The 26,302-nt window shown below is 46.5% G+C and overlaps 1 protein-coding gene across 5 annotated transcripts in view; it reads left to right on the top strand.

The window, feature by feature from the left end:
• The window catches only part of LOC146010024 (uncharacterized), a 437,588-nt gene extending 423,409 nt beyond the window's left edge, over nt 1-14,179 (top strand). For 3 of the 5 annotated variants that reach the window (XM_083150826.1, XM_083150825.1, XM_083150829.1), the window contains 3 exons: nt 1,869-1,972; nt 2,345-2,456; nt 12,193-14,179. In XM_083150826.1, the coding sequence (XP_083006952.1) occupies nt 1,869-1,972; nt 2,345-2,456; nt 12,193-14,093 (2,117 nt within the window). In that variant the 3' untranslated portion in view covers nt 14,094-14,179. The remainder of the gene's footprint in view (nt 1-1,868; nt 1,973-2,344; nt 2,457-12,192) is intronic. The other 2 variants (XM_083150827.1, XM_083150830.1) reach the window with 1 other exon arrangement.
• Nucleotides 14,180-26,302: the final 12,123 nt, after the last annotated feature.

Here is a 26,302-nt window from a genome sequence, read left to right as displayed (position 1 = left end):
TTTGATACAGCTGTATTATACATCTCACTCCCAAAAGTGAGACACCTATTAAATGATTTTTGGAGGATATGTCCCCTCTATCTTTGCTCTCACTGCCCCGATCATGTGATCCGTTTCTGGTCACATGACCGGAGTCATGATAATTGTACTCCACAGGTGTATTGATTCCCCCATTAGTAGGGGTATATATACCTGTACAAGGTAACCAGTCCCCCACACCTTTGATAAAGCTGCAGGACGCAGTGAAACGCGTTAGGTGACCTCCCTCAGCCTCTGGACATCGCTGTGAACACTTGCATTCAGTGTGGACACTACCATTCTTTATTCCCCACTGTGGATATCTCCAAACGGCGGACACCGTGCTTAACAACTCCTGGTCAAACCATCTATACCAGTGTGAGTTACCCCAGACACGGAAGCCATAACCCATTGCAGCAACATCTACTGGGATTTCGTTTTTGGACATCCTCCGGCGATTGAGACTAAAGGCAATATCTTCTCTCGCCGTCCAATAGAGGACTGAATCCATCCAAGCGTATCCATCTCCTCCAGTGGCAATCCATCGAGCCACAGACATCGTGAGGACTCCCAGTTTTGCTACTTCTGTGGGACATCCAAATTCATATCCGGTAATGTGCACTTACCCAGTCTCCAATAAGTGACCCAATATATCACACAGACGTGTCCATTGAGGCGAGGACTTATTTACATCCTCCAATTTTATCCCTTTATTATTGTTTTTATTAATTCCAATTTACGTTTATTTCCACACCTTACCCCCTTATTTGTTTATTTGTATTATTGTATTATTTGTATGTACTTTTAACAGTAAAAATTGTTACACTCTTTACCAATTGGTAATATTCATTATCTTTAAGCGCTGCTCGACTCGCCTGGTGCGTGTCTCCCCTTTTTCTTTCTCAGTTAGAAGATCGGACTGTCTCTTTGTCACCTATGATCCAATCCGTCGGGGATGGCCTGCATCTAAACAGACTTTGGCCAGATGGATACGGTTGACTATAAGACAAGCATACGTGAAAGCGGCTCAGACTCCTCCGGCTTCCATTTCGGCGCATTCTACGCGTTCAGTAGGACCCTCTTGGGCGGCTGCTCGAGGGGTTTCCATTAATCAGCTTTGCCGAGCTGCTACATGGTCGGGCAGGCGAACCTTTGTTAGGTTCTATAGATTCGACACATTTGCTTCATCGGCCTCACAGTTTGGCCGAGCAGTTCTTGGGGGTTCTCAGCGCCTTCCCACCCGTGTTGGGAGCTCTGGGACGTCCCCACTGTCTACGCTCCAGTGACACCTAGTGGAGGAAGGAGAAAATAGGATTTCTGTACTTACCGTAAATCCCTTTCTCCGAGTCCACAGGTGTCACTGGACGCCCTCCTCGGCGCTGTTGCCGACTTACCTAGGAAGGACCTTCTAGTCCTGGTTTGGGGTTTCTTCCTGCTAACTAGTTTTTGTGTGGTTAACTATGTTCAGTGTTTGTGTTATTTCATCACTGCTTGACTCAGTTTCCATGTCTGCATGAATGTTGGTTAAAAGTTCCAGCTCCCTCTGGGCACCATCATTGAGACTGCCGGGGGAGAGAGAAGGGGAGGAGTTGGCCACACTGAATTTACAATAGAGTGCCCTAGCTCCCTGAGGTCGCCCTTCTATCCCCACTGTCTACGCTCCAGTGACACCTGTGGACTCGGAGAAAGGGATTTACGGTAAGTACAGAAATCCTATTTTATTCAATGTTATGCCAAGCTTTGTCTCCCTGTATTGTTCCTTTGTACGGCGCTGCGAAACACTTGTGGCGCCTTATAAATAAAATTATAATAATAATACCATGTCCTCAGTCACTGTGTGTCTCCTACAGATGGGCCCAGTAACAGAGATACCCCAGAGAGATGTCCCCGTCCTCTGTATTCCCGGCACTGTACAGAGGAGACTCGCATGACCCCACAGGAGGATCAGGTACAGGTAGGTGGGATTTAGGGTCTTGCCAATATACCAAAGTGACTTATAACTGAATGATCTGTAGACTGTGTGTTATACACTGAGCTGGTGGAGACCTGTGGGATAGAGAGATTGCTGGGGATTATTGTGCATGTGTGTGTTCATAAGTAGGTAATGGGACAGAAATAATGAATACAAAGTAAAAGAAGATGTAATTAGATAAAAGTATAGATAAATAGTTGGATCATATAATCAGAGTGCAGACTGAGTAAGTACAAGCTTCTGTGGGTGGTAGGGAGATTCCTGAACGCATTTCACCATCAGTTTGAGGCTTCCTCAGAGGGTTCTCTGTCAAGACCTGACACATTTCTTTTATATTTGTGGGGTTTTTTTAAGGGTGAAGATCCGACTAATATTAAAGAAGAAGATCTGGAGGGAGAAGAAGAGACGTGTGTGATGAGGGATCGGCCAGTTAAGGAGGAGGAGATCCCTACAGATCCCAGCACAGGTGAGTAGTAATCACATATTACAGAGAGTAGTCACATGTTCTACTGTCTGTGTATGGCGTCCTCTGGAATCATTTCAGTTTCCTCATTTTATCTGTGAATTAAATTCAAAGCAAATTCCACAAAGTGCTGTTGGAACGCCATAAAGGCGGTCAGTATAAGGCTATCATACGTGTGCCCAGCAGGTGCTCACCGTGTGACATATATGGGCGGAGCTGTGTGTACCGGAACTCCAGCCACCTATGTGATTGCATGGGGAATTCTGCCCGTTGCAGCTGGGATGTGTAACCTAAATACAGATGTACTAAGACTTAAGGCCGGTTACTTTATCCCACCGCTATAGATGGGATCCTGTTCCAGGGGACAATGTTGAATTCTCCTGAATCTCCAGGTAGTGGGGGCTTTCCTTGTCAGGGTCCATGGGTCCCACAGGGGACATCGGGGTTGTAGGCGGATCCAGGGGGTCCGAGGCACCAATCAGCGAAGCTCTTAAAGGTTTTACCCAGCATGCCCGGGCCCTCTCCCCTACAGCCCCGCCTCCAGGCTACTGCCGCCAGTTTTTAGTTGGTGCCTGCAGGAAGCAGACGCACCTGTAATCAGCAGGAATCACCTCTTTGAGGTGATTCCAGAAGAAGCTTTTTATTTTTAAAACGGCTGCTACGGCGGCAGAAGCCGCCTTGCGGCAGAGACGCTCCCCGCCGTCAGTGATTGACAGCGGAGTGAGCGTCTCCTTCACTCCTCCCGGCGCCGACCTCCTCAGAACATCTTGAGGCAGACGGCGGAGGCGACGTCAGCGCCTAGCACCGCCGGACGTCGCTCTCCTGACAGCGTGGCCGGACCAGGAGCAGGTAAGGCTTCCTAAGGAAGCACTAATCGCTGTCCTGCCGCGGCGCGCTGGGAGACGCCCGCGGTGGCTGGCGTGGGCACTCGCTTCGGCCAGGGATCCCACTAGACCACCGGGGACAGAGCAGCAGGCTGGGCCTGGGGGGGACCCATTTTTAAGTAGCTCTTATGCTCCGGTGGGGGAAGTCCAGCAAGGGGAGGTGGCGTTTGGCCTGCAGTCCCTCCCCCAGCTTTGGCGCCAATCTCCTCGAGGTCTGCCGTCCATTAGCTGAAACTGTTTGTGCCCGCCCCCCCTCTCTTGGACCAGCGCCATTACAGCAGCACGCAGGTCTCCAGAGGTCGGGCACATCTCTCTCCCCTGTGAAACCGGCTACAGGCTAAGTAGTGCTTTTCACAGCCACCCTCATTCCCCCTTTGCTCTATAGAGTACTGTGGTTGATATAGGGTGTGTTAGCTCATCTATATTGCCTAATATAGTGTGTATGTGACTTTGTGCTAGTACTTCCTTTTCCTCTGTCAGTTTTTTTCTCAAACTGTCCACTTTATTTCTAAGTGAGGTTTTTACCTCAGAGGTCACATACTGTCAGTGGATCACTCTAGGTTCTCTTCCACTGAGTTACCTACTGTGCACTGTATCCCCCCTATTGGGAGTGTGCTCACTATGTCCAAACGGGGGCGCAGCCAGACAGAATCTCCCTTGCTCTTGTCTTGCAAGAGCTGCGCTGCAGGTCTGTCTGAAATGGATGTCATCCAGGATGGGCTATGTGTCAATTGCTTTACTCCTCCTGACCATCCCCAGCCCTCAGGGGCACCCCAGCCACCATGGGCAGCCTTTCAACAGCTGTTGGGCACCCTGGTGGATCGTCTCCCTAATGCTGTAGCACCCCCTGTAGTACAGCCCCCCCCTCCATGGGTGGATGCTCTGTCGACCACGGTGCAGACCTTGCAGCAGACTACGGCAGCTATGCAGAAGCTACTGCCACATGCTGCACAACCCAGTAGATCCTTGATAAATCCGTTGCTACCGGTAACCAGGGATGGCTCTGATGACACAGACGATGGCGGGGATGAACCCGATAATGCAGACCCTGATAATGGGGATGACATCATACCTGATGACGATGGGGATGACCCTATGCCTACTGATCCTCTCGCTTCTCAGGCTGAGACCCCTGACATAGCAGGCCTTATTTATGCTATCCGGGAGGTTCTTCTGTCAGATGCAGATGAACCTGAACCCACTGCTAAGACCAGGGACGTCTTCAAAAAGCAGAAGGTAGTCAAAGCCCAGTTCCCTCATTCTGATCATTTATCAGAAATCAGGAGAGATCAATGGGAGGCTTTAGGGAAGAGAGCCAACATATCTAAAAAGATGCTGGCTAGATACCCGCTACCTCCAGAGGATTGTACCCCTTGGGAAATCCCTCCCACAGTGGACGCGCACGTGTCCAGGCTGGTTAAACCATCCATGCTCCCGGTAGCCTCAGGGTCAGCCCTGAAGGACCAGACAGACAGGCGTCTGGAAAACGCTCTTAAGGCAGCCTTTTCTTATGCAGGGGCAGTGCAGAGGCCTACAATTGCAGCTACTTGGGCGGCAAAGGCCATTTCTCCTTGGTTACAAGTGATAGAGGATGAGTTGGCCCCAGTCGCATCTGAGGATGCAAGGCTGTGTATGCAACACATCAAACATGCAGCATCATATATTATGGATGCTATGTCGGACGCCGGCACTCTAGCTGCCAGAGCCTCCGCTAGTTCAGTGCTGGCACGCCGGATTATCTGGCTTCGGTCATGGAAGGCGGACCTAGAATCCAAAAGGACTCTGGAACTCTTACCCTTTAAAGGGGAAAACCTGTTTGGGGAGGAGTTAAATAAAATTGTGGCCTCCTTGGCGTCAGCTAAGACAGCCTGCCTCCCTACGGCTCTACCTCAAAGGCCTAGAACCCAGTCCTTTCGGCCCTTTCGTCCTCAAGGCAAGGCCAGAGGCCAGTCCTATACCAGACCCTCGCCCGCTCATAAGACTGGCAAACCCAAACCCAAGCAGCCTTGGGCCGCCAGACAGGCTCCCCCCAAGGCCGACAAGCCTTCCGCATGACGGGGCCAGCCTCCCACAGGCGGACCCCCAAGTGGGAGGCAGACTCCTGTACTTCGCTCACCAGTGGCTATCCACTACAAAGGATGCCTGGGTGAGGGAGGTAGTGTCGCAGGGGTACGCCATATCCTTCTCAAAGCCCCCCCCAAGAAGGTTCTTTTGCACAGGCCTCCCGAGAGACCCATACAAGGCAGAGCACATGAGGATCATTCTACAGACCTTACTTCGGTCGCGGGTCATTGTTCCCGTGCCGGGGCACCAGAGAGGCCTCGGCTTCTACTCAACCCTGTTTCTGGTGCCCAAACCAAATGGAACGTTCCGTCCCATTTTAAACCTCAAAGCTCTGAACAAGGTGGTAAAAGTCACAAAGTTCAGGATGGAGACCTTGAGGACCATCATCCTGGCCCTAGAGGAGGGGGGACTTCATGGTCTCTCTAGATATCAGAGACGCATACCTCCACATTCCCATCCTACCGGCCCACCAGAAGTATCTGCGCTTTGCTATTCTGAAGAGTCACTACCAGTTTCAGGCCCTCCCATTCGGCCTTGCAACAGCGCCAAGGATTTTTACAAAAGTGATGGCTATAATGGCAGAAATCCTGCACAAGCAGGGGATCAGGGTCTTCCCCTACTTGGACGACCTGTTGATTGTAGCCAAGTCACCAGAGGTCCTAACATCCCACTTGCAGATAACAATCTCCACATTACAGGCTCACGGGTGGCTCCTCAACTGGGAGAAATCTTCCACGATCCCCTCCCAGAGAATGTTGCATCTGGGAGCTTTACTGGACACCAGAGCCCTGCGTCTGTTTCTCCCAAACGACAAGGCCAGGGACTTAGTACAGAGAATCCAGATCTTTGCTCAGAAACCAAGAGTCTCGGTTCACTGGGCCATGAAAATATTGGGGAGGATGGTGTCCACATTCGACATGGTCGAATGGGCCCAGTTCCACTCCCGTCCGCTCCAGGGCCTGGTCCTGGCGAAATGGGATGGCCTACCACAACACGTCAAGTCGACGTTTCTCACTCTAACACAGGAGGTCAAAGACTCGCTCCTGTGGTGGGAACAGATGGACCACCTAAACCAGGGGAGACTATTCTGGTTCAGAGAGTGGATAGTACTAACCTCAGACGCCAGCCTGCGAGGCTGGGGGGCAGTAGTAGGATCCCGGTCCTTGCAAGGCGTCTGGACCGAACCAGAATCTCGATTATCCATCAATGTCTTAGAGATTCGAGCAGCCTACAATGCCCTTCTTCAGTCTCAGGATCTGTTGCAGGGAAAACCTGTTCAGATCAGGTCGGACAAAGCCACGGCGGTGGCATACATAAACCGCCAGGGAGGAACTCGAAGTGTCGCCGCCCTCCGGGAGGTCTCCAGGATTCTCACCTGGTCGGAAGAACATCTCCTAGCCCTGTCGGCAGTCTTCATCCCAGGAGTCCTGAACTGGGAGGCGGACTTTCTGAGCCGACAGGATATCCACCCGGGGGAGTGGTCCCTACACCCGGAAGTGTTTGTCAGTCTGACGCAAGTCTGGGGCACCCCAGATGTAGACCTCATGGCGTCCAGACACAATTTCAAACTCCCATGCTTCGGAGCAAGGACCAGGGATCCTCAGGCCTACTTCACGGATGCCCTGTCCGTACCGTGGAAGTTTCATCTCCCATACGCGTTCCCTCCGATAAACATGATCCCCAGGGTGATCAGAAAGTTCAGGCAAGAAGGAGGAACCCTCCTTCTCATCGCGCCAGACTGGCCACGCCGACACTGGTACGTGGACCTACAACAACTGTCACACCAGTCCCCCTGGCCATTGCCTCTTCGTCAAGATCTGTTGAGCCAGGGGCCGTGTCTTCATCCAGACCCTCAGCGCCTGTCTTTGACGGCGTGGCTCTTGAAATTGCCTTATTAAAGAGCAAGGGTTTTTCTGACAGGGTGGCTAGGACGATGATCCAGGCTCGCAAGCCAGCATCTTCAAGGATATACTACCGGACTTGGCATTCCTATTTTTCTTGGTGCAATTCTAATAAATATGATCCCAAGATTTTCAAAACAGCCAGGATATTGGCCTTCCTTCAAAATGGATTGGACTTAGGACTAAGATTGGCTTCTCTGAAGGTCCAAATCTCAGCCCTTTCAGTATGGTTTCAGAGAAAGATTGCATTCTTACCTGACATTCGCACATTTCTACAGGGAGTAGTACACATACAGCCTCCCTTTGTTCCTCCCACGAATCCTTGGGACTTATCTTTAGTGCTTCAAGCTTTAACCAAACCACCGTTTGAACCACTATCATCAGTGGAGCTTAAATGGCTGAAAGTCAAAACTGTCTTCCTCCTGGCCATTGCCTCCGCACGCAGGGTGTCGGATCTTTCCGCACTGTCGTGTAAATCACCCTTCCTGGTGTTCCACAGTGACAGGGCAGTGTTACGGACAAGGTCTTCTCATCTGCCCAAGGTGGTGACAAAATTCCATGTCAACCAGGAAATCGTGGTACCTGCATTCACCTCAGATGACCTTTCATCTGATGAAAAATTGCTTGATGTGGTCAGAGCTTTGACCATCTATATCGACCGCACTAAATTGGTCAGGAAATCTGATTCCCTCTTTGTGTTATATGGCTTTCACAAGAAGGGTTGGCCAGCGGGTAAACAAACTATTGCCCGCTGGATCCGCATGGCTATACAACAGGCATATCTTCTGTCTAACAGGCCCATTCCGGTTGCTATCAGGGCACACTCTACTAGAGCGGTTGGGCCTTCATGGGCAGCAAGCAGGGGTGCTTCTGCCGAACAGCTGTGCAAGGCTGCAACGTGGTCATCCGTCCAGACATTTATTAAGTTCTACGCCTTTGACACGTTCGCCTCCCAGGATGCCTCCTTCGGTCGTCTGGTTCTGCTGACACCTCAGACAAATTCCCTCCCTTAATTACGGCTTGTGACATCCCCGATGTCCCCTGTGGGACCCATGGACCCTGACAAGGAAAAGGAGAGTTATGGTAGACCTACCTTTGTTAACTCCCTTTCCTTGAAGTCCATGGGAACCACAGGGCGCCCACCCTTTAAATTTGCCACTGAGGTTCACCTTTACGTGATGTTCTGATACTGTGACCTGTTCTGACCATTCCAGAAGTATGTATGAGTTCTGGGCATATGTGTAATCTTCTCCGCTTCCTGCTCTCGGCTTGTTACCAAAAACTGGCGGCAGTAGCCTGGAGGCGGGGCTGTAGGGGAGAGGGCCCGGGCATGCTGGGTAAAACCTTTAAGAGCTTTGCTGATTGGTGCCTCGGACCCCCTGGATCCGCCTACAACCCCGATGTCCCCTGTGGTTCCCATGGACTTCAAGGAAAGGGAGTTAACAAAGGTAGGTCTACCATAACTCTCCTTTTTTGCCAGCAGACGTATCTGGTACCCTAAGTACCCGCCCACTCCCGCTTCCTATTGGTCTCCTATCTATATCCTTGGCATTGGCTACTGATTCTTCAGAGGCGGACTCACATCTGTTATTTTTAAAGCCTTGTTTCACAGGGTTCACTTATATCCCGGGGCTGGATTGTCAACCCGTCCTTACAGAGAGTGACTTTTCCCTGCTAGGCCATATCCTGGCCGTCCAGTCCCTAGGTGTGTGATTATGCATCTTTAGTCCATATGGGTATGTTTTCTTCTTCAACGCCATTCCATGGGCCTTCATTTGACCCTGCTTTCCGGGTGTGATGCGTTTCATCTCCATCTGGCTCTTGGCTCAGGTTCTGGCCAACCACTTATGATCTGGAGCTGGGCTTTAGTAACCACAGAACCAGGGTTCTCCAGTATAAGTTTTGAGTTTGGTCCCGTCAGTAGGCTCTTATCCCGATATTGCTGAAGGCTGGAAAGCCAGTCTGTGCTCTGCATTGTCACTATATAAGGACAGGACACGTATCCTGGTGTGAGAGACGAGTTTCCTCCTTGTGTCTTTCCCGACTTCTTTTATTCCTCAGCAACGTCTGGTCACAAGTTTGCATCTAAGATCTTGGAAGGTGCCGGTTTCTGAGCGGTCATTTACCATCGCCTTGTCTTGTATAATTACATCATTGATGCAGGTGGTCCTCAGTCTGCAGACTCCCATGACTCTGTGGTACCTCAATACGAGCTTTGATTTCTTGCAGCCTGTTTGGTCTGAGCCACTTGAGTCCGTGGACCGCAAGGATGTTACTTTGTATTCTCCCTGGTGATTATTTGTGATGACACGACAGTCGACGCTTTGTACTACATCGTCCTATTTGTGTGCTTTGTGCAGCCATTGACATGTGCGCATTGCTCAGAGGTAGCTGGTGCCTTCCATGTTCATGTCTCCAGGGATCTCTGCGTCTCAGTAGGGTGGCACCTAGTTGCCCCTGCACAAGTTACTAAGCTCTACCATATCAGCACCTTTGTGAACCTGTAGGGCAGTTTTGGGCGCAGGGTTATTTGTTCAGCTCCTACACACTCCCTCCGGTGACGGAATCTTTGGGATGTCCCCAGTGTCCATCAGCGGCAGAAATAGAAAACTTGGTTTTTGCACTTGCCAGTAAAATCCCTTTCCCTGATTACATGGGGGGCAGTGGACACGCTCCCAGTGCGTCATGTGTATGGTTACATTCTGTGTGTTATGTGGTGGAGGTTGTTGTTGGTTGTTTGCGGCTATGTCTACAATGTCTTGTTCTGTCTCATTTTAGTTTCTTCCCTTTTTTCTTTTTTCCTCTCTGTCTCTTCTTGGGCTTGGTTATGTCACAAACCTGACTTGGTTTACATTTGTTTCCTGATTTGCAATGTTTCCAGGCTTGTCTGTGTCCATGCTGCTGCAGCTGCTCTGCATTCCTCCTTGATCACCTGACTTCAGCACTGGTCACATGATCCAGGTATATTCAAGAAATCCTTCTTCCTGGTTGTGACCTAATTGCTGCTGCGGCGGCCAGTAGCCAATCCCCAGCTACCTAGGGGGATATAAGGATTCACTTGAGAACAGCTCAGGGCCTTGAACAACTAGTCTGATCCCTGTGTTCATCCAGAAGTCAGTGTTCCAAGGCTCCAGGTTCCTGTCCAGAGTCCCTGTGGTTTTCTGTGCAATCTGCTGCTGCTACTACTAGCTGTTACCAAAGCTCCCTGGCTCTCTCCACCTGCCAGGTTACCTTCTTTGCTGTTACCATCTCCAGCTCCCAAGGGAAGAGGATATAGAGCACTCCAGCATGTCCCAGCAGAGTTTGCTATTGGTCTTAAAGGGCCATCACCGTCTTCGACTCCCTAGTCAGCACAGGCGTCAACTCTAAACCTCACTCGTCATTCTCCTGAGAGTTTCCCAGAGACTGACTCCAAGGCTCCTGAGTACCTGCTACAGTGATCCTCATCCTGCTGCTGCTACGACCACCCTGCCTGGTTAATTCCACCTGCTGTAGCTGCTGTTCTATTATCTCCAGCGTCCAGCTTACAGTCAGCTTCCCGAGTGCAGCACAGGGCCATCGGTTCCCAGACCGACACAGTCATCGACTCCCAGATCGATTCTGCAACCAGCATGAAGGCTGAAGAATGTCGGGTTCCTCACTGACAGTGCCTTCCATTGGCTCCCAGGCCGACGTACCCTCCTGGTTCCTAGGCCAGACGGACTCTCCAGCGGCTCCCATGCCGTCAACTGCCTGTGTCGGCTCCCAAACCACTATCTTCTCTCTGGCCTCCCATGACAACGAAGACCAAGTTCCTCAGTTCCAAGCTCACTGCCACTAGTCACCATCCTTCTCCCGTGACTGGCCAGTTAGCTGTGGGGAACTCGGGTCAGAGGGCCGCGACCTCTCTACCGAACGCAGCGGAATCCAGACCTCCTTGTGGGGGTCCCTGGTAAAAACCGTTGGTGGTGTTAGACTCCGCGCCTCTGACCAGAGTCTCATCAACTCCCCCACCTTGCTGTGCCCGCAGTGCCAGTGATCCTCTTATGAACTGTCCTTGCCTCTAACCCCCAGTGTTCCAGTTCCCAGCGTCCACCACTGGCCCACTGCTGCCACATCCGGGAACACCAGAGACCCGAGTCCTGACAGGGTAACCTTAACTGCGGTCAATCAAGTGCCAGACTCCACACACCAACATGTATACACCGGTGTTTCCATTGTCCCACCATGGAATCGGAGAAAGGGATTGCCCAGACCTCTGTGAGCTGACAAGTACCAGGGGAGGGGGCGGGCATACAATATTAAATATTTTATCCAATGACTTTACCATACGCCAGCACCAGTGATACTGTGATATGATTTGCTGGAGCAGCACTGACAATATACCAGCACTTATGTGTTATACCTTCCAGATGTACACATATAATTATATGGGTACACAATGGATTAATAACCTTTATTCTGAGGTAATGTCACATCCCTTGGGTACCGGGCACATAGCTTATTCCGGTCAGGAGATGCTCATTTTACCCCTCATCCAACAATTAAGTTGAACAATATTAATATCCCATAAAATAAACACACATCGGACCTTCACGTTAATACACGATACAACACTATTATCACCTTTTCACTGTATGTCTTTTATATATGTTGCTGAGTTTAGCTAGCATCATCCAATGACAGTTACAGTATAATTACTCTCCTGGGACACTTGGTGAGAGAATATAGGGATTATATACACCACATTAATAGTTACCCCAGAGTGCCCCTTGTAGGAATACTTCTGTGCCTGTGTATATACTGTATATCTCTGCATTATTGAATACATTAATATACAGGGATTGGATAGCTATACTATATATAGGCTGTGCAGATTAATTCTAGGTTTTCTTATTTAATTCCGGGCAGATGATGACAGAAGGAAGAATATTGTGATGGGAGATCGAATTTTGTTTCCAGACATTAAAATAGAAAATACCATCATACGGGATTCTCCAGGAGAAAACACCATTATCTCCGATATACATCCAGTGCTTCATAATGCAAATTCATCGTCTGATCCTTCTTCTCCAGGGGACTATGCTCCTAATAACTCTGCCATTGTTACATGTAGTCCAGGTCATACAGCTGATACAGGCTTTCCATGTTCTGTGTGTGGGAAATGTTTTCCTCACAAATCACCTCTTGTTAGTCATCAGAGACGTCACACAGGTGAGAAACAATTTCCATGTTCTGAGTGTGGAAAATGTTTTACACATAAATCAGCTCTTATTAGACATGAGAGAAGTCACACAGGTGATGAACCATTTCCATGTTCTGAGTGTGGAAAATGTTTTACATACAAATCAACTCTTATTAGACATGAGAGAAGTCACACAGGTGAGAAACCATTTCCATGTTCTGAGTGTGGGAAATGTTTTCCTCACAAATCAGCTCTTGTTATTCATCAGAGAAGTCACACAGGTGAGAAACCATTTCCATGTTCTGAGTGTGGAAAATGTTTTCCTCACAAATCAGCTCTTGTTATTCATCAGAGAAGTCACACAGGTGAGAAACCATTTCCATGTTCTGAGTGTGGAAAATGTTATACAGATAAATCAGCTCTTAATAAACATCAGAGAAGTCACACAGGTGAGAAACTATTTCCATGTTCTGAGTGTGGAAAATATTTTCCTCACAAATCAGCTCTTGTTATTCATCAGAGAAGTCACACAGGTGAGAAACCATTTCCATGTTCTGAGTGTGGAAAATGTTATACAGATAAATCAGCTCTTAATAAACATCAGAGAAGTCACACAGGTGAGAAACAATTTCCATGTTCTGAGTGTGGAAAATGTTTTCCTCACAAATCAGCTCTTGTTATTCATCAGAGAAGTCACACAGGTGAGAAACCATTTCCATGTTCTGAGTGTGGAAAATGTTTTCCTTACAAATCAACTCTTGTTATTCATCAGAGAAGTCACACAGGTAAGGAAGAATTTCCATGTTCTGTGTGTGGAAAATGTTTTACACGTAAATCAGCTCTTATTATACATGAGAGAAGTCACACAGGTAAGGAACAATTTCCATGTTCTGAGTGTGGAAAATGTTTTAGCTGTAAATCAGCTCTTGTCGTTCATCAGAGACGTCACACAGGTGAGAAACCATTTCCATGTTCTGAGTGTGGAAAATGTTTTACAGAGAAATCATCTCTTGTTAAACATGAGAGAAGTCACACAGGTAAGGAACAATTTCCATGTTCTGAGTGTGGAAAATGTTTTACACATAAATCATCTCTTGTTATTCATCAGAGACGTCACACAAGTGAGAAACCATTTCCATGTTCTGAGTGTGGAAAAAGTTTTACTGCGAAATCAGCTCTTACTAAACATCAGAGAATTCACACAGGTGAGAAACCATTTCCATGTTCTGAGTGTGGAAATTGTTTTACACAGAAAGCATATCTTGTTATTCATCAGAGACGTCACACAGGTGAAAAACCATTTCCATGTTCTGAGTGTGGAAAATGTTTTACTGAGAAATCAGCTCTTACTAAACATCAGAGAATTCACACAGGTGAGAAACCATTTCCATGTTCTGAGTGTGGAAAAAGTTTTACAGAGAAATCAGCTCTTACTAAACATCAGAGAAGTCACACAGGTGAAAAACCATTTCCATGTCCCGAGTGTGGAAAATGTTTTCCTCACAAATCAGCTCTTGTTATTCATCAGAGAAGTCACACAGGTGAGAAACCATTTCCATGTCCTGAGTGTGGAAAATGTTTTGCAAATAAATCAAATCTTATTAGACATGAGAGAAATCATAGGTAAGAGGTCCATACTCCTGCTGTGAATGTGTAAAATATTTGAAAAATAATTCAGTTCTTCTTAGGCCCATACACACTAGGAGATTTTAATTTCAGAAGACTTTGCTGAAAATCTTTCAAAGATTGCAACAGACAGGCTTCACCCTGGGCACAACCTATTTGACATTCTCCCATCGGGCAGACACTTCAAATCGATCCCTGCCAAATCATCCAGATCCGCGAAAAGCTTCTTTCCGTTAGCTATCCGCCAAATGAACAATGTGCTACAAACGAATACAAATCGACTCGTCTAACTATGCTTGTCTAACTATGCCTATCATTGAAACGTTAAATATCCAATGTATGTACGCGAAAAAGTCAAAATGTCTCTGGTTGTCTCACCTCCACCCCGTTCCCTTACTTGTTCCCTTGCTCGCAGCTGCTCTGTTATATACGCGAGTATACATGGCCAATAAAGTTGATTCTGATAAAAGGTGATTTACATAATGGGCGGGGTTTGAATTACAAGGGTAGGAGCAGGGGCCGTTGTATTCTGTGCATTCCTGTTGTTGGTGCCTGATTCAGAACGGATTGCTGGGCTGCATATATTTGGAGCCTAGCAATCAGGTAAACGCCACCCCGTGCCGCCCTGACCGGGCAAAATCCCACTCATGTGCATGGCAGACATTTCATTTGCAGCTGTGCACGTAGGGAGAAATCCATACACTTGCACCAGCAATATATATGTTACGCCATAACAAAATATACATTGGGGGTGCAGTGGCGGCGCTAACATATACATTGCTGGCCTGCGAAAAATGTAAGTCATGACTTTGTGGGACAGGGGACTTTGCACTCCGCAATGCCCATTACACATTATGCCACATACCGTAATGGCCATTATGCATTATACCACATACCGTAATCCCCATTACACATTATACCACATACCGTAATGCCCATTACACATTATGCCAGACACCGTAATGGCTATTATGCATTATACCACATACCGTAATGCCCATTATACAATTATGGTAGGAAGAGGCAGAAGAGATTGGTCGCACAAGACCATACAGTATGTGTTACAGGACCCCCTAGATGCAATCACGACCGTCAGGTTGTGGTAATGGCGGAGGTGTGCTACCCCAGGACAGTGAGAAATATCACAGTTGAAAAAGGAGAGAAAGAATGTCCTTTTTAGTTGGGTGCACCTATGTATAATTAAAATATAGCTTTTAATGAGAATATATAAAAAGATTTATTGCGAAGTGTTAAAAAATATTTTCACACACAAAGATTAGACATACAAAGGTTAAAGTCAGAAATAACACTTAGTAAAAATAAGGTGGCAGACAGAAAGCTCTCTCTAAATATCCTTCTCTCGATAATGGATGGATTGGTGTAGAAGCACCTTGTTTTTAATTCATACAAGTGGGGTACTTAAATTGTAATCCCAATACATGCAGACCTGTTATATATATGCTGCTTATCGGTTATGCCCGCTCTGCGGGTACCCACAGTATCACTACTATTAGTCCTGACACACCAGGTCAATCACCCGTTTACCCAGACTGTAACTGGGACAAAAGTGGGCTATTACCTTAGGTGGTATGGAATAATAATACGCTAGGTTAATTATCCACTGTGATCCCGCAGGTGGATATTATATATCTTATGGATGATAAGCCTGGCGATTAGTGTCTCATGATATATGTCTCAATACGCAAGATTTGTTAGCAGGATCTATCAGACTCATGCGTGGTGTTACTGGTCTGAGATCACTGATAACAGATAGGTAGTGTGTACCAATAGATTCACCGCGTGTCCCTTAAAAAAGCGGTTAAGTGTCCCTGCTTATTGTGTCCTGGATACAGGTTCAATGACTGGACACACGGGGAAAGTGAGCACCGGTATATATACCGTTGGTGCCCCGCTATAAATTAAAGGGACTGCTCTAGTATATGTCGACTCTTATAAAGCCCAGGATTTATTAGTGTTGATTTACTTCCCAATTACCCTGCATATAGCCGGGACAGATCATATGGGTAGATGATAAAACTCATAGATAGTAACACTCAATTAGGGCTTGCGTTATTCCACTGCGAGCCCGCAAGTGGGAATAGGAGTCTACAGTAATTAAGAGCCACAAAAATGAGGTCACACTCTGTACTGTCAGTATGCGTCAACGTGGTAGTGATTCAGTGCGTGAAGAGTGATTAGAGACATAGATACTTGAGATCACGCCAGCTCACTGTGTTGTAGTAATCACACAGTGCTGCAGGACTTAGATATCAGATCTCATCAACCAGTACGTCCCTTCCCCAAACCCACAATGTACGCTCAGTGGCTGGGTGTAAAGGGGTTGGAGACGCCGGTGTTGATGCCTGTCTAGCCCCGCTACCCTTACAAGGGCTGTGGGGTGATACTGTCTAATACACACAATCAAAATACATCCTAAATAATGAAAAATAATAAAGAGGAGAGAGAGCTGATTCTGTCTGCGCACCGCTAGCCGGCACGCGCTTCGCAGAACAGCTTTTTCAAGGCCAACCAGATAGCAGTCCTGACAGGAGTTTTATACCCCTGTGTGTCCCTATCCACCAATCAGAACGTGGGTGTGTCTACGATGTGCCGGAGACTCAGTATTAGACAGAAGGGGAAGGGTAAGTCAGCATACGTCCGATACTCTGCTGATATTGTATGCTTTTAATGACTTGAGTGTAAGTGTTGTGTCTGTGCCAATTTGTGACATAGTGTCCGCTCCGTGATGTCTGATACAGGCTCTTAGTATTAAATATTGAAGTGTCATTTGCCCCTCATTGGGTGGGCAAGGCGGAGCATCAGTCTACTCATCTTATGCTTGCCACAACCTGATTGTGTAGACCTTGCCGACTCGATTCCTGATGACCGTCCTCTCATCATGTTAAGGTGTTCCCCCACTCTCGGATGAGACTATTCCCAGGTACCGCGGTGATTACCTCTCTCTGTCCCTAGGTGAAGTAAGGTCGACTGGTATTATGTCGACCTGTACTGTAGATATACACGTAATCATCAACATGGGGAGACCCTATCTAAGGGGCAAGGTGTTCATCACTCTACCTACGTGTGTCTAGTGAGGTCGGTGAAGGTTATGTCGACTCATATCGTGGACTATTGTAATTCCCTCGTAGTATCGTTAAATGGGTCTTCGGGGTCTGGTGGCTTGTAGTGGGTAGGAATACCGACCCCTTACCTCATACCTCGCTGCCCTAGTTTATATCTCATAAATAAGGTTGCCCCCTGTAGTTCCCTTGGCTATTCGCTATTCTCGTGTCTCCCTCCTGGGCATCCACACTGATTGCTGCCATGGGTTGAGTGAATCTAGCAGGCGAATTATGATGTTGGGATGTAGTGGTTCCTGAATACAGGTATCCCACAGTAAATTGGTGGTAGATGTATCTATATACAAATTGTGGTTACATCCTCATACTGGGTGTGTTGATACTATTGTCCTTGTGTCGATGTGCATTGAGAGATACAGTGGTAATTAATCTGTCCACTAATATCGGTTTATTTCTCTGTGCATGAGTGGAATAATGAAGACATGGATGTGTATGTGTCGGTGTTGGACGCAGAACGTGACACAGCAAACAAAAGCAACAAATGTGCATAATAATGAACAAACGGGGGGGTGTAAGTGATGACACAAAGAAATGGGTGAAATTGATATGTCAAAATTGACATATCCTGCCTCATAACAATAATCAATAGTGGTGATCTACCATGCTGTGTGGAGTTGCAGGGTAAAGGTGACATAAGGTGAGGTTCCGAATTGATAGTGGTGAGTGTCGAATATGGTGTGACCCTTCAGTGTCCACACCATATTGAGTGCCGGGGTTAAAATACCATACAAATGGAAGAAAGAAACTGAAAATAAATGGATGCCCTTAAATGGAGTGTGGTGATAGGGCTAGACAGTAGTTGACAAAAAGACTAATTCTTAGTCATGTCGGTAAGAAGAAATAGGGGTCGACACATTAATTAAAGGTGTGGAATAACTTTAGAAATCAAAAATGTAGTATGTTGGGTCGACTATATAGTCGACATTCAAAATGGAGCCAGTGATGTGGCCAAGTGTGATGCTATCGCATGTCACTTCTCTATGACAAGTATGTAAGACACGCAAATAATGTGATGTGATAAATAGTTGTAGTAAGTGTGAGTTACCATTATAATAGTCGGGTCCCTCAGTCACCAAGGGATATGACCGCTTAAAACAAGTAAAATCGTATATAGATGGGTAATGTTACCATGGAAGTGCACAGATTAAATTATTCTGATGGATTGTGGAACCACCTGGGAGGGATTGTTGGTTATTGAATATTGTCAATAGTTGATCGAGAGTTGGGGGGTAACTTGTTCGTAACTGGTCGTGGGGTGGGGGATCAAGGTTAGTGGTCTGCAGGGGCCAATCACAATGCCTCCTAGTGTGTTAGATAAGGGGTGATGGTACTGTTGATCCATTATGGCCATATGGCTAGTCTGGAGATGACCTAACTCTCATTGATAAACATAGGTCTTGATTGGGGGATCCTAGGAATATTCAGGGGGTACATAGTGGGTGGAGATTCTTTCATGGTGTGAGATGTCACAGATAAGCCGCATAGCTGTTCTCCTCGTTTAAGCCTCTTGGGGACATAGTGTCCATCAGAAAAATTAGCCTAGTCTCCTGTCTGAGGAGTTCGGCATCAACATCTCCCCTTCTGATGCCTAAGTCCACCTTCTTCATTCCATAGGCTACTAGGCCCGTAGGTTTGCTATTGTGGTGGCGGTGGAAGTGTCGGGCAATCGGGGTGAGGGATTTCATCGCTTTCCTGTCTTTCTCAGCATTCTTGATGCTGGACAGGTGCTCCAGCAATCTTTTCTTCAGTGGTCTCTTGGTTTTACCTATATAGGTTTTTGGAGTGGGGCATGGACATTGTAAGTTGTATATAACGGCTGTCGTGTCACAATTGATTTGTTCTCCAATCTTCCATCGCTTTCCGAATTTGTCAACATATTCTTCTTTAGGGATCATTATGCTGCAGGCTTTGCAAAAACCACATCTCGAGGAGCCATTTTTCCTCCTAATGACCCTCTTATTGCTTTCAAGGTGGCTGTGTACCAATATGTCCCGCAAGTTCTTACTCCTCCAATTAATCTGTATTCGGTTATCCACAATTGTTGCCAAATCTGGATCCGTTTGGAGAATTCTCACATGTTTGTTGAGAATTGTTTGGATTTGTTGCCACTCACTGCAGTAGGTGCTGATGAACCGTACTTGGTTATCTTCAATGATCTGCTTCTTTTTTGATGGAACTAGGAGTTGCTCCCTCTCGTATGCTCGTGTGTCATGATAAGCTTTTTTGACAGCTCTATGACTATACCCTCTATCCCTTAGTCGGTTGCTTAGCTCGCCTGCTCTTTTCTTGTAGGTATTGTTATTAGAGCAGTTGCGTTTGGTTTGCAGGTACTCGCCTTTCGGCAACCCCCTAATGACCGCAGGGTAGTGTGAGCTCTTGTTGTGGAGCAGGGAATTGGTCGCTGTGGCTTTTCTGTACATATCAGTTGAGATCGATCCGTCTTGTTCGACAGTAATATGCAGGTCAAGATAGTTAACTCCTGTTTGACTCATTTCATACGTAAGATGTAAGTTGAGGTCATTTTGATTTAATTTGTCCATCAGTTCGACGAATAGATTTTTGTCCCCTTCCCACACAATGAGGAGATCGTCTATGTAACGAAGCCAGAGGAGGATGGGATCTGTCAGTCTCTCATTCTCCTCACTAAAAACGACTTCGCGTTCCCACCACCCCAGGTACAGGTTCGCATACGTGGGGGCACAAGTGCTCCCCATCGCAGTCCCCCGTACCTGGAGGTAGAAATTCTCATTGCATACGAAGTAGTTCCTCATCAGAACAAACTTAAGCAGTCTTAGAATGAAGTCGTTCATGTCACTGTCACGGTCCATTTTTAAGAAGTATTGGGCCGCCTGTAAACCATACCTGTGATGTATGCTTGTGTACAAGCTCTCTACATCACAGGTAATGATCCAGGAGGTCTTACTCAATGTGACATCTTGTAGTTTGGTTAGCACCTCCATTGTGTCCCTGACATAAGAGGGGAGGGTAACCACATATTTACGAAGGTGTGCATCCACAAATTGACTCGCTTTCTCCGATAATCCTCCCATCCCGGACACGATGGGCCGTCCGGGTGGTACCTTGTCATTCTTGTGGACCTTCGGCAGCAAGTATAATGTGGGTATCCTTACGTCTGATACCTGAAGAAATTGGGATTGTGACTTAGTGATGACACCATCATGAGTGGCCGTGTGGATTATGTTGTTGTAGATTTCAAGGAAATCCTGGGTCGGGTTAAAAGTGAGTTTCTTATAACAAGTGACATCACTCAGCTGTCGTTCTAGCTCTTTCACATATAAATCCCTGGACCACAGGACCACATTCCCACCTTTATCCGATGGCTTAGTGATGGTGTCCTTCCAACTTTTCATTTATTCTAGGGCTGCCCTCTCCTCCTTTATCAAAGTTGTGTGGGAAGTGATCACTTCCCACACAACTTTGATAAGGAGGAGAGGGCAGCCCTAGAATAAATGAAAAGTTGGAAGGACACCATCACTAAGCCATCGGATAAAGGTGGGAATGTGGTCCTGTGGTCCAGGGATTTATATGTGAAAGAGCTAGAACGACAGCTGAGTGATGTCACTTGTTATAAGAAACTCACTTTTAACCCGACCCAGGATTTCCTTGAAATCTACAACAACATAATCCACACGGCCACTCATGATGGTGTCATCACTAAGTCACAATCCCAATTTCTTCAGGTATCAGACGTAAGGATACCCACATTATACTTGCTGCCGAAGGTCCACAAGAATGACAAGGTACCACCCGGACGGCCCATCGTGTCCGGGATGGGAGGATTATCGGAGAAAGCGAGTCAATTTGTGGATGCACACCTTCGTAAATATGTGGTTACCCTCCCCTCTTATGTCAGGGACACAATGGAGGTGCTAACCAAACTACAAGATGTCACATTGAGTAAGACCTCCTGGATCATTACCTGTGATGTAGAGAGCTTGTACACAAGCATACATCACAGGTATGGTTTACAGGCGGCCCAATACTTCTTAAAAATGGACCGTGACAGTGACATGAACGACTTCATTCTAAGACTGCTTAAGTTTGTTCTGATGAGGAACTACTTCGTATGCAATGAGAATTTCTACCTCCAGGTACGGGGGACTGCGATGGGGAGCACTTGTGCCCCCACGTATGCGAACCTGTACCTGGGGTGGTGGGAACGCGAAGTCGTTTTTAGTGAGGAGAATGAGAGACTGACAGATCCCATCCTCCTCTGGCTTCATTACATAGACGATCTCCTCATTGTGTGGGAAGGGGACAAAAATCTATTCGTTGAACTGATGGACAAATTAAATCAAAATGACCTCAACTTACATCTTACGTATGAAATGAGTCAAACAGGAGTTAACTATCTTGACCTGCATATTACTGTCGAACAAGACGGATCGATCTCAACTGATATGTACAGAAAAGCCACAGCGACCAATTCCCTGCTCCACAACAAGAGCTCACACTACCCTGCGGTCATTAGGGGGTTGCCGAAAGGCGAGTACCTGCAAACCAAACGCAACTGCTCTAATAACAATACCTACAAGAAAAGAGCAGGCGAGCTAAGCAACCGACTAAGGGATAGAGGGTATAGTCATAGAGCTGTCAAAAAAGCTTATCATGACACACGAGCATACGAGAGGGAGCAACTCCTAGTTCCATCAAAAAAGAAGCAGATCATTGAAGATAACCAAGTACGGTTCATCAGCACCTACTGCAGTGAGTGGCAACAAATCCAAACAATTCTCAACAAACATGTGAGAATTCTCCAAACGGATCCGGATTTGGCAACAATTGTGGATAACCGAATACAGATTAATTGGAGAAGGAGTAAGAACTTGCGGGACATATTGGTACACAGCCACCTTAAAAGCAATAAGAGGGTCATTAGGAGGAAAAATGGCTCCTCGAGATGTGGTTTTTGCAAAGCCTGCAGCATAATGATCCCTAAAGAAGAATATGTTGACAAATTCGGAAAGCGATGGAAGATTGGAGAACAAATCAATTGTGACACGACAGCCGTTATATACAACTTACAATGTCCATGCCCCACTCCAAAAACCTATATAGGTAAAACCAAGAGACCACTGAAGAAAAGATTGCTGGAGCACCTGTCCAGCATCAAGAATGCTGAGAAAGACAGGAAAGCGATGAAATCCCTCACCCCGATTGCCCGACACTTCCACCGCCACCACAATAGCAAACCTACGGGCCTAGTAGCCTATGGAATGAAGAAGGTGGATTTAGGCATCAGAAGGGGAGATGTTGATGCCGAACTCCTCAGACAGGAGACTAGGCTAATTTTTCTGATGGACACTATGTCCCCAAGAGGCTTAAACGAGGAGAACAGCTATGCGGCTTATCTGTGACATCTCACACCATGAAAGAATCTCCACCCACTATGTACCCCCTGAATATTCCTAGGATCCCCCAATCAAGACCTATGTTTATCAATGAGAGTTAGGTCATCTCCAGACTAGCCATATGGCCATAATGGATCAACAGTACCATCACCCCTTATCTAACACACTAGGAGGCATTGTGATTGGCCCCTGCAGACCACTAACCTTGATCCCCCACCCCACGACCAGTTACGAATAAGTTACCCCCCAACTCTCGATCAACTATTGACAATATTCAATAACCAACAATACCTCCCAGGTGGTTCCACAATCCATCAGAATAATTTAATCTGTGCACTTCCATGGTAACATTACCCATCTATATACGATTTTACTTGTTTTAAGCGGTCATATCCCTTGGTGACTGAGGGACCCGACTATTATAATGGTAACTCACACTTACTACAACTATTTATCACATCACATTATTTGCGTGTCTTACATACTTGTCATAGAGAAGTGACATGCGATAGCATCACACTTGGCCACATCACTGGCTCCATTTTGAATGTCGACTATATAGTCGACCCAACATACTACATTTTTGATTTCTAAAGTTATTCCACACCTTTAATTAATGTGTCGACCCCTATTTCTTCTTACCGACACGACTAAGAATTAGTCTTTTTGTCAACTACTGTCTAGCCCTATCACCACACTCCATTTAAGTGCATCCATTTATTTTCAGTTTCTTTCTTCCATTTGTATGGTATTTTAACCCCGGCACTCAATATGGTGTGGACACTGAAGGGTCACACCATATTCGACACTCACCACTATCAATTCGGAACCTCACCTTATGTCACCTTTACCCTGCAACTCCACACAGCATGGTAGATCACCACTATTGATTATTGTTATGAGGCAGGATATGTCAATTTTGACATATCAATTTCACCCATTTCTTTGTGTCATCACTTACACCCCCCCGTTTGTTCATTATTATGCACATTTGTTGCTTTTGTTTGCTGTGTCACGTTCTGCGTCCAACACCGACACATACACATCCATGTCTTCATTATTCCACTCATGCACAGAGAAATAAACCGATATTAGTGGACAGATTAATTACCACTGTATCTCTCAATGCACATCGACACAAGGACAATAGTATCAACACACCCAGTATGAGGATGTAACCACAATTTGTATATAGATACATCTACCACCAATTTACTGTGGGATACCTGTATTCAGGAACCACTACATCCCAACATCATAATTCGCCTGCTAGATTCACTCAACCCATGGCAGCAATCAGTGTGGATGCCCAGGAGGGAGACACGAGAATAGCGAATAGCCAAGGGAACTACAGGGGGCAACCTTATTTATGAGATATAAACTAGGGCAGCGAGGTATGAGGTAAGGGGTCGGTATTCCTACCCACTACAAGCCACCAGACCCCGAAGACCCATTTAACGATACTACGAGGGAATTACAATAGTCCACGATATGAGTCGACATAACCTTCACCGACCTCACTAGACACACGTAGGTAGAGTGATGAACACCTTGCCCCTTAGATAGGGTCTCCCCATGTTGATGATTATGTGTATATCTACAGTACAGGTCGACATAATACCAGTCGACCTTACTTCACCTAGGGACAGAGAGAGGTAATCACCGCGGTACCTGGGAATAGTCTCATCCGAGAGTGGGGGAACACCTTAACATGATGAGAGGACGGTCATCAGGAATCGAGTCGGCAAGGTCTACACAATCAGGTTGTGGCAAGCATAAGATGAGTAGACTGATGCTCCGCCTTGCCCACCCAATGAGGGGCAAATGACACTTCAATATTTAATACTAAGAGCCTGTATCAGACATCACGGAGCGGACACTATGTCACAAATTGGCACCGACACAACACTTACACTCAAGTCATTAAAAGCATACAATATCAGCAGAGTATCGGACGTATGCTGACTTACCCTTCCCCTTCTGTCTAATACTGAGTCTCCGGCACATCGTAGACACACCCACGTTCTGATTGGTGGATAGGGACACACAGGGGTATAAAACTCCTGTCAGGACTGCTATCTGGTTGGCCTTGAAAAAGCTGTTCTGCGAAGCGCGTGCCGGCTAGCGGTGCGCAGACAGAATCAGCTCTCTCTCCTCTTTATTATTTTTCATTATTTAGGATGTATTTTGATTGTGTGTATTAGACAGTATCACCCCACAGCCCTTGTAAGGGTAGCGGGGCTAGACAGGCATCAACACCGGCGTCTCCAACCCCTTTACACCCAGCCACTGAGCGTACATTGTGGGTTTGGGGAAGGGACGTACTGGTTGATGAGATCTGATATCTAAGTCCTGCAGCACTGTGTGATTACTACAACACAGTGAGCTGGCGTGATCTCAAGTATCTATGTCTCTAATCACTCTTCACGCACTGAATCACTACCACGTTGACGCATACTGACAGTACAGAGTGTGACCTCATTTTTGTGGCTCTTAATTACTGTAGACTCCTATTCCCACTTGCGGGCTCGCAGTGGAATAACGCAAGCCCTAATTGAGTGTTACTATCTATGAGTTTTATCATCTACCCATATGATCTGTCCCGGCTATATGCAGGGTAATTGGGAAGTAAATCAACACTAATAAATCCTGGGCTTTATAAGAGTTGACATATACTAGAGCAGTCCCTTTAATTTATAGCGGGGCACCAACGGTATATATACCGGTGCTCACTTTCCCCGTGTGTCCAGTCATTGAACCTGTATCCAGGACACAATAAGCAGGGACACTTAACCGCTTTTTTAAGGGACACGCGGTGAATCTATTGGTACACACTACCTATCTGTTATCAGTGATCTCAGACCAGTAACACCACGCATGAGTCTGATAGATCCTGCTAACAAATCTTGCGTATTGAGACATATATCATGAGACACTAATCGCCAGGCTTATCATCCATAAGATATATAATATCCACCTGCGGGATCGCAGTGGATAATTAACCTAGCGTATTATTATTCCATACCACCTAAGGTAATAGCCCACTTTTGTCCCAGTTACAGTCTGGGTAAACGGGTGATTGACCTGGTGTGTCAGGACTAATAGTAGTGATACTGTGGGTACCCGCAGAGCGGGCATAACCGATAAGCAGCATATATATAACAGGTCTGCATGTATTGGGATTACAATTTAAGTACCCCACTTGTATGAATTAAAAACAAGGTGCTTCTACACCAATCCATCCATTATCGAGAGAAGGATATTTAGAGAGAGCTTTCTGTCTGCCACCTTATTTTTACTAAGTGTTATTTCTGACTTTAACCTTTGTATGTCTAATCTTTGTGTGTGAAAATATTTTTTAACACTTCGCAATAAATCTTTTTATATATTCTCATTAAAAGCTATATTTTAATTATACATAGGTGCACCCAACTAAAAAGGACATTCTTTCTCTCCTTTTTCAACCATTATACAATTATGCCACACACCGTAATTACATAGTTACATAGTAGGTAAGGCTGAATAAAGACTTGCGTCCATCTAGTTCAACCTGGTATAGATATCCATTGCTGATTTGTTAGGTTCTGATATTTTAAAGACAGATTATATTTCTTATTGTTACGACTCTCTGGTGGAATCTGGGTGAGGTGACAGCTGGCAGGAAGGAAGAGGTCAGGCGTGAAAAGACCGCAGGTTTG

This window comes from Crinia signifera, chromosome 6 (assembly GCF_055691185.1).
Source record: "Crinia signifera chromosome 6, ASM5569118v1, whole genome shotgun sequence".
Lineage (NCBI taxonomy): Eukaryota > Metazoa > Chordata > Amphibia > Anura > Myobatrachidae > Crinia > Crinia signifera.
The sequence above is the reverse complement of the archived record's forward strand: the minus strand, read 5'-3'. Positions and strand labels throughout refer to the sequence as shown.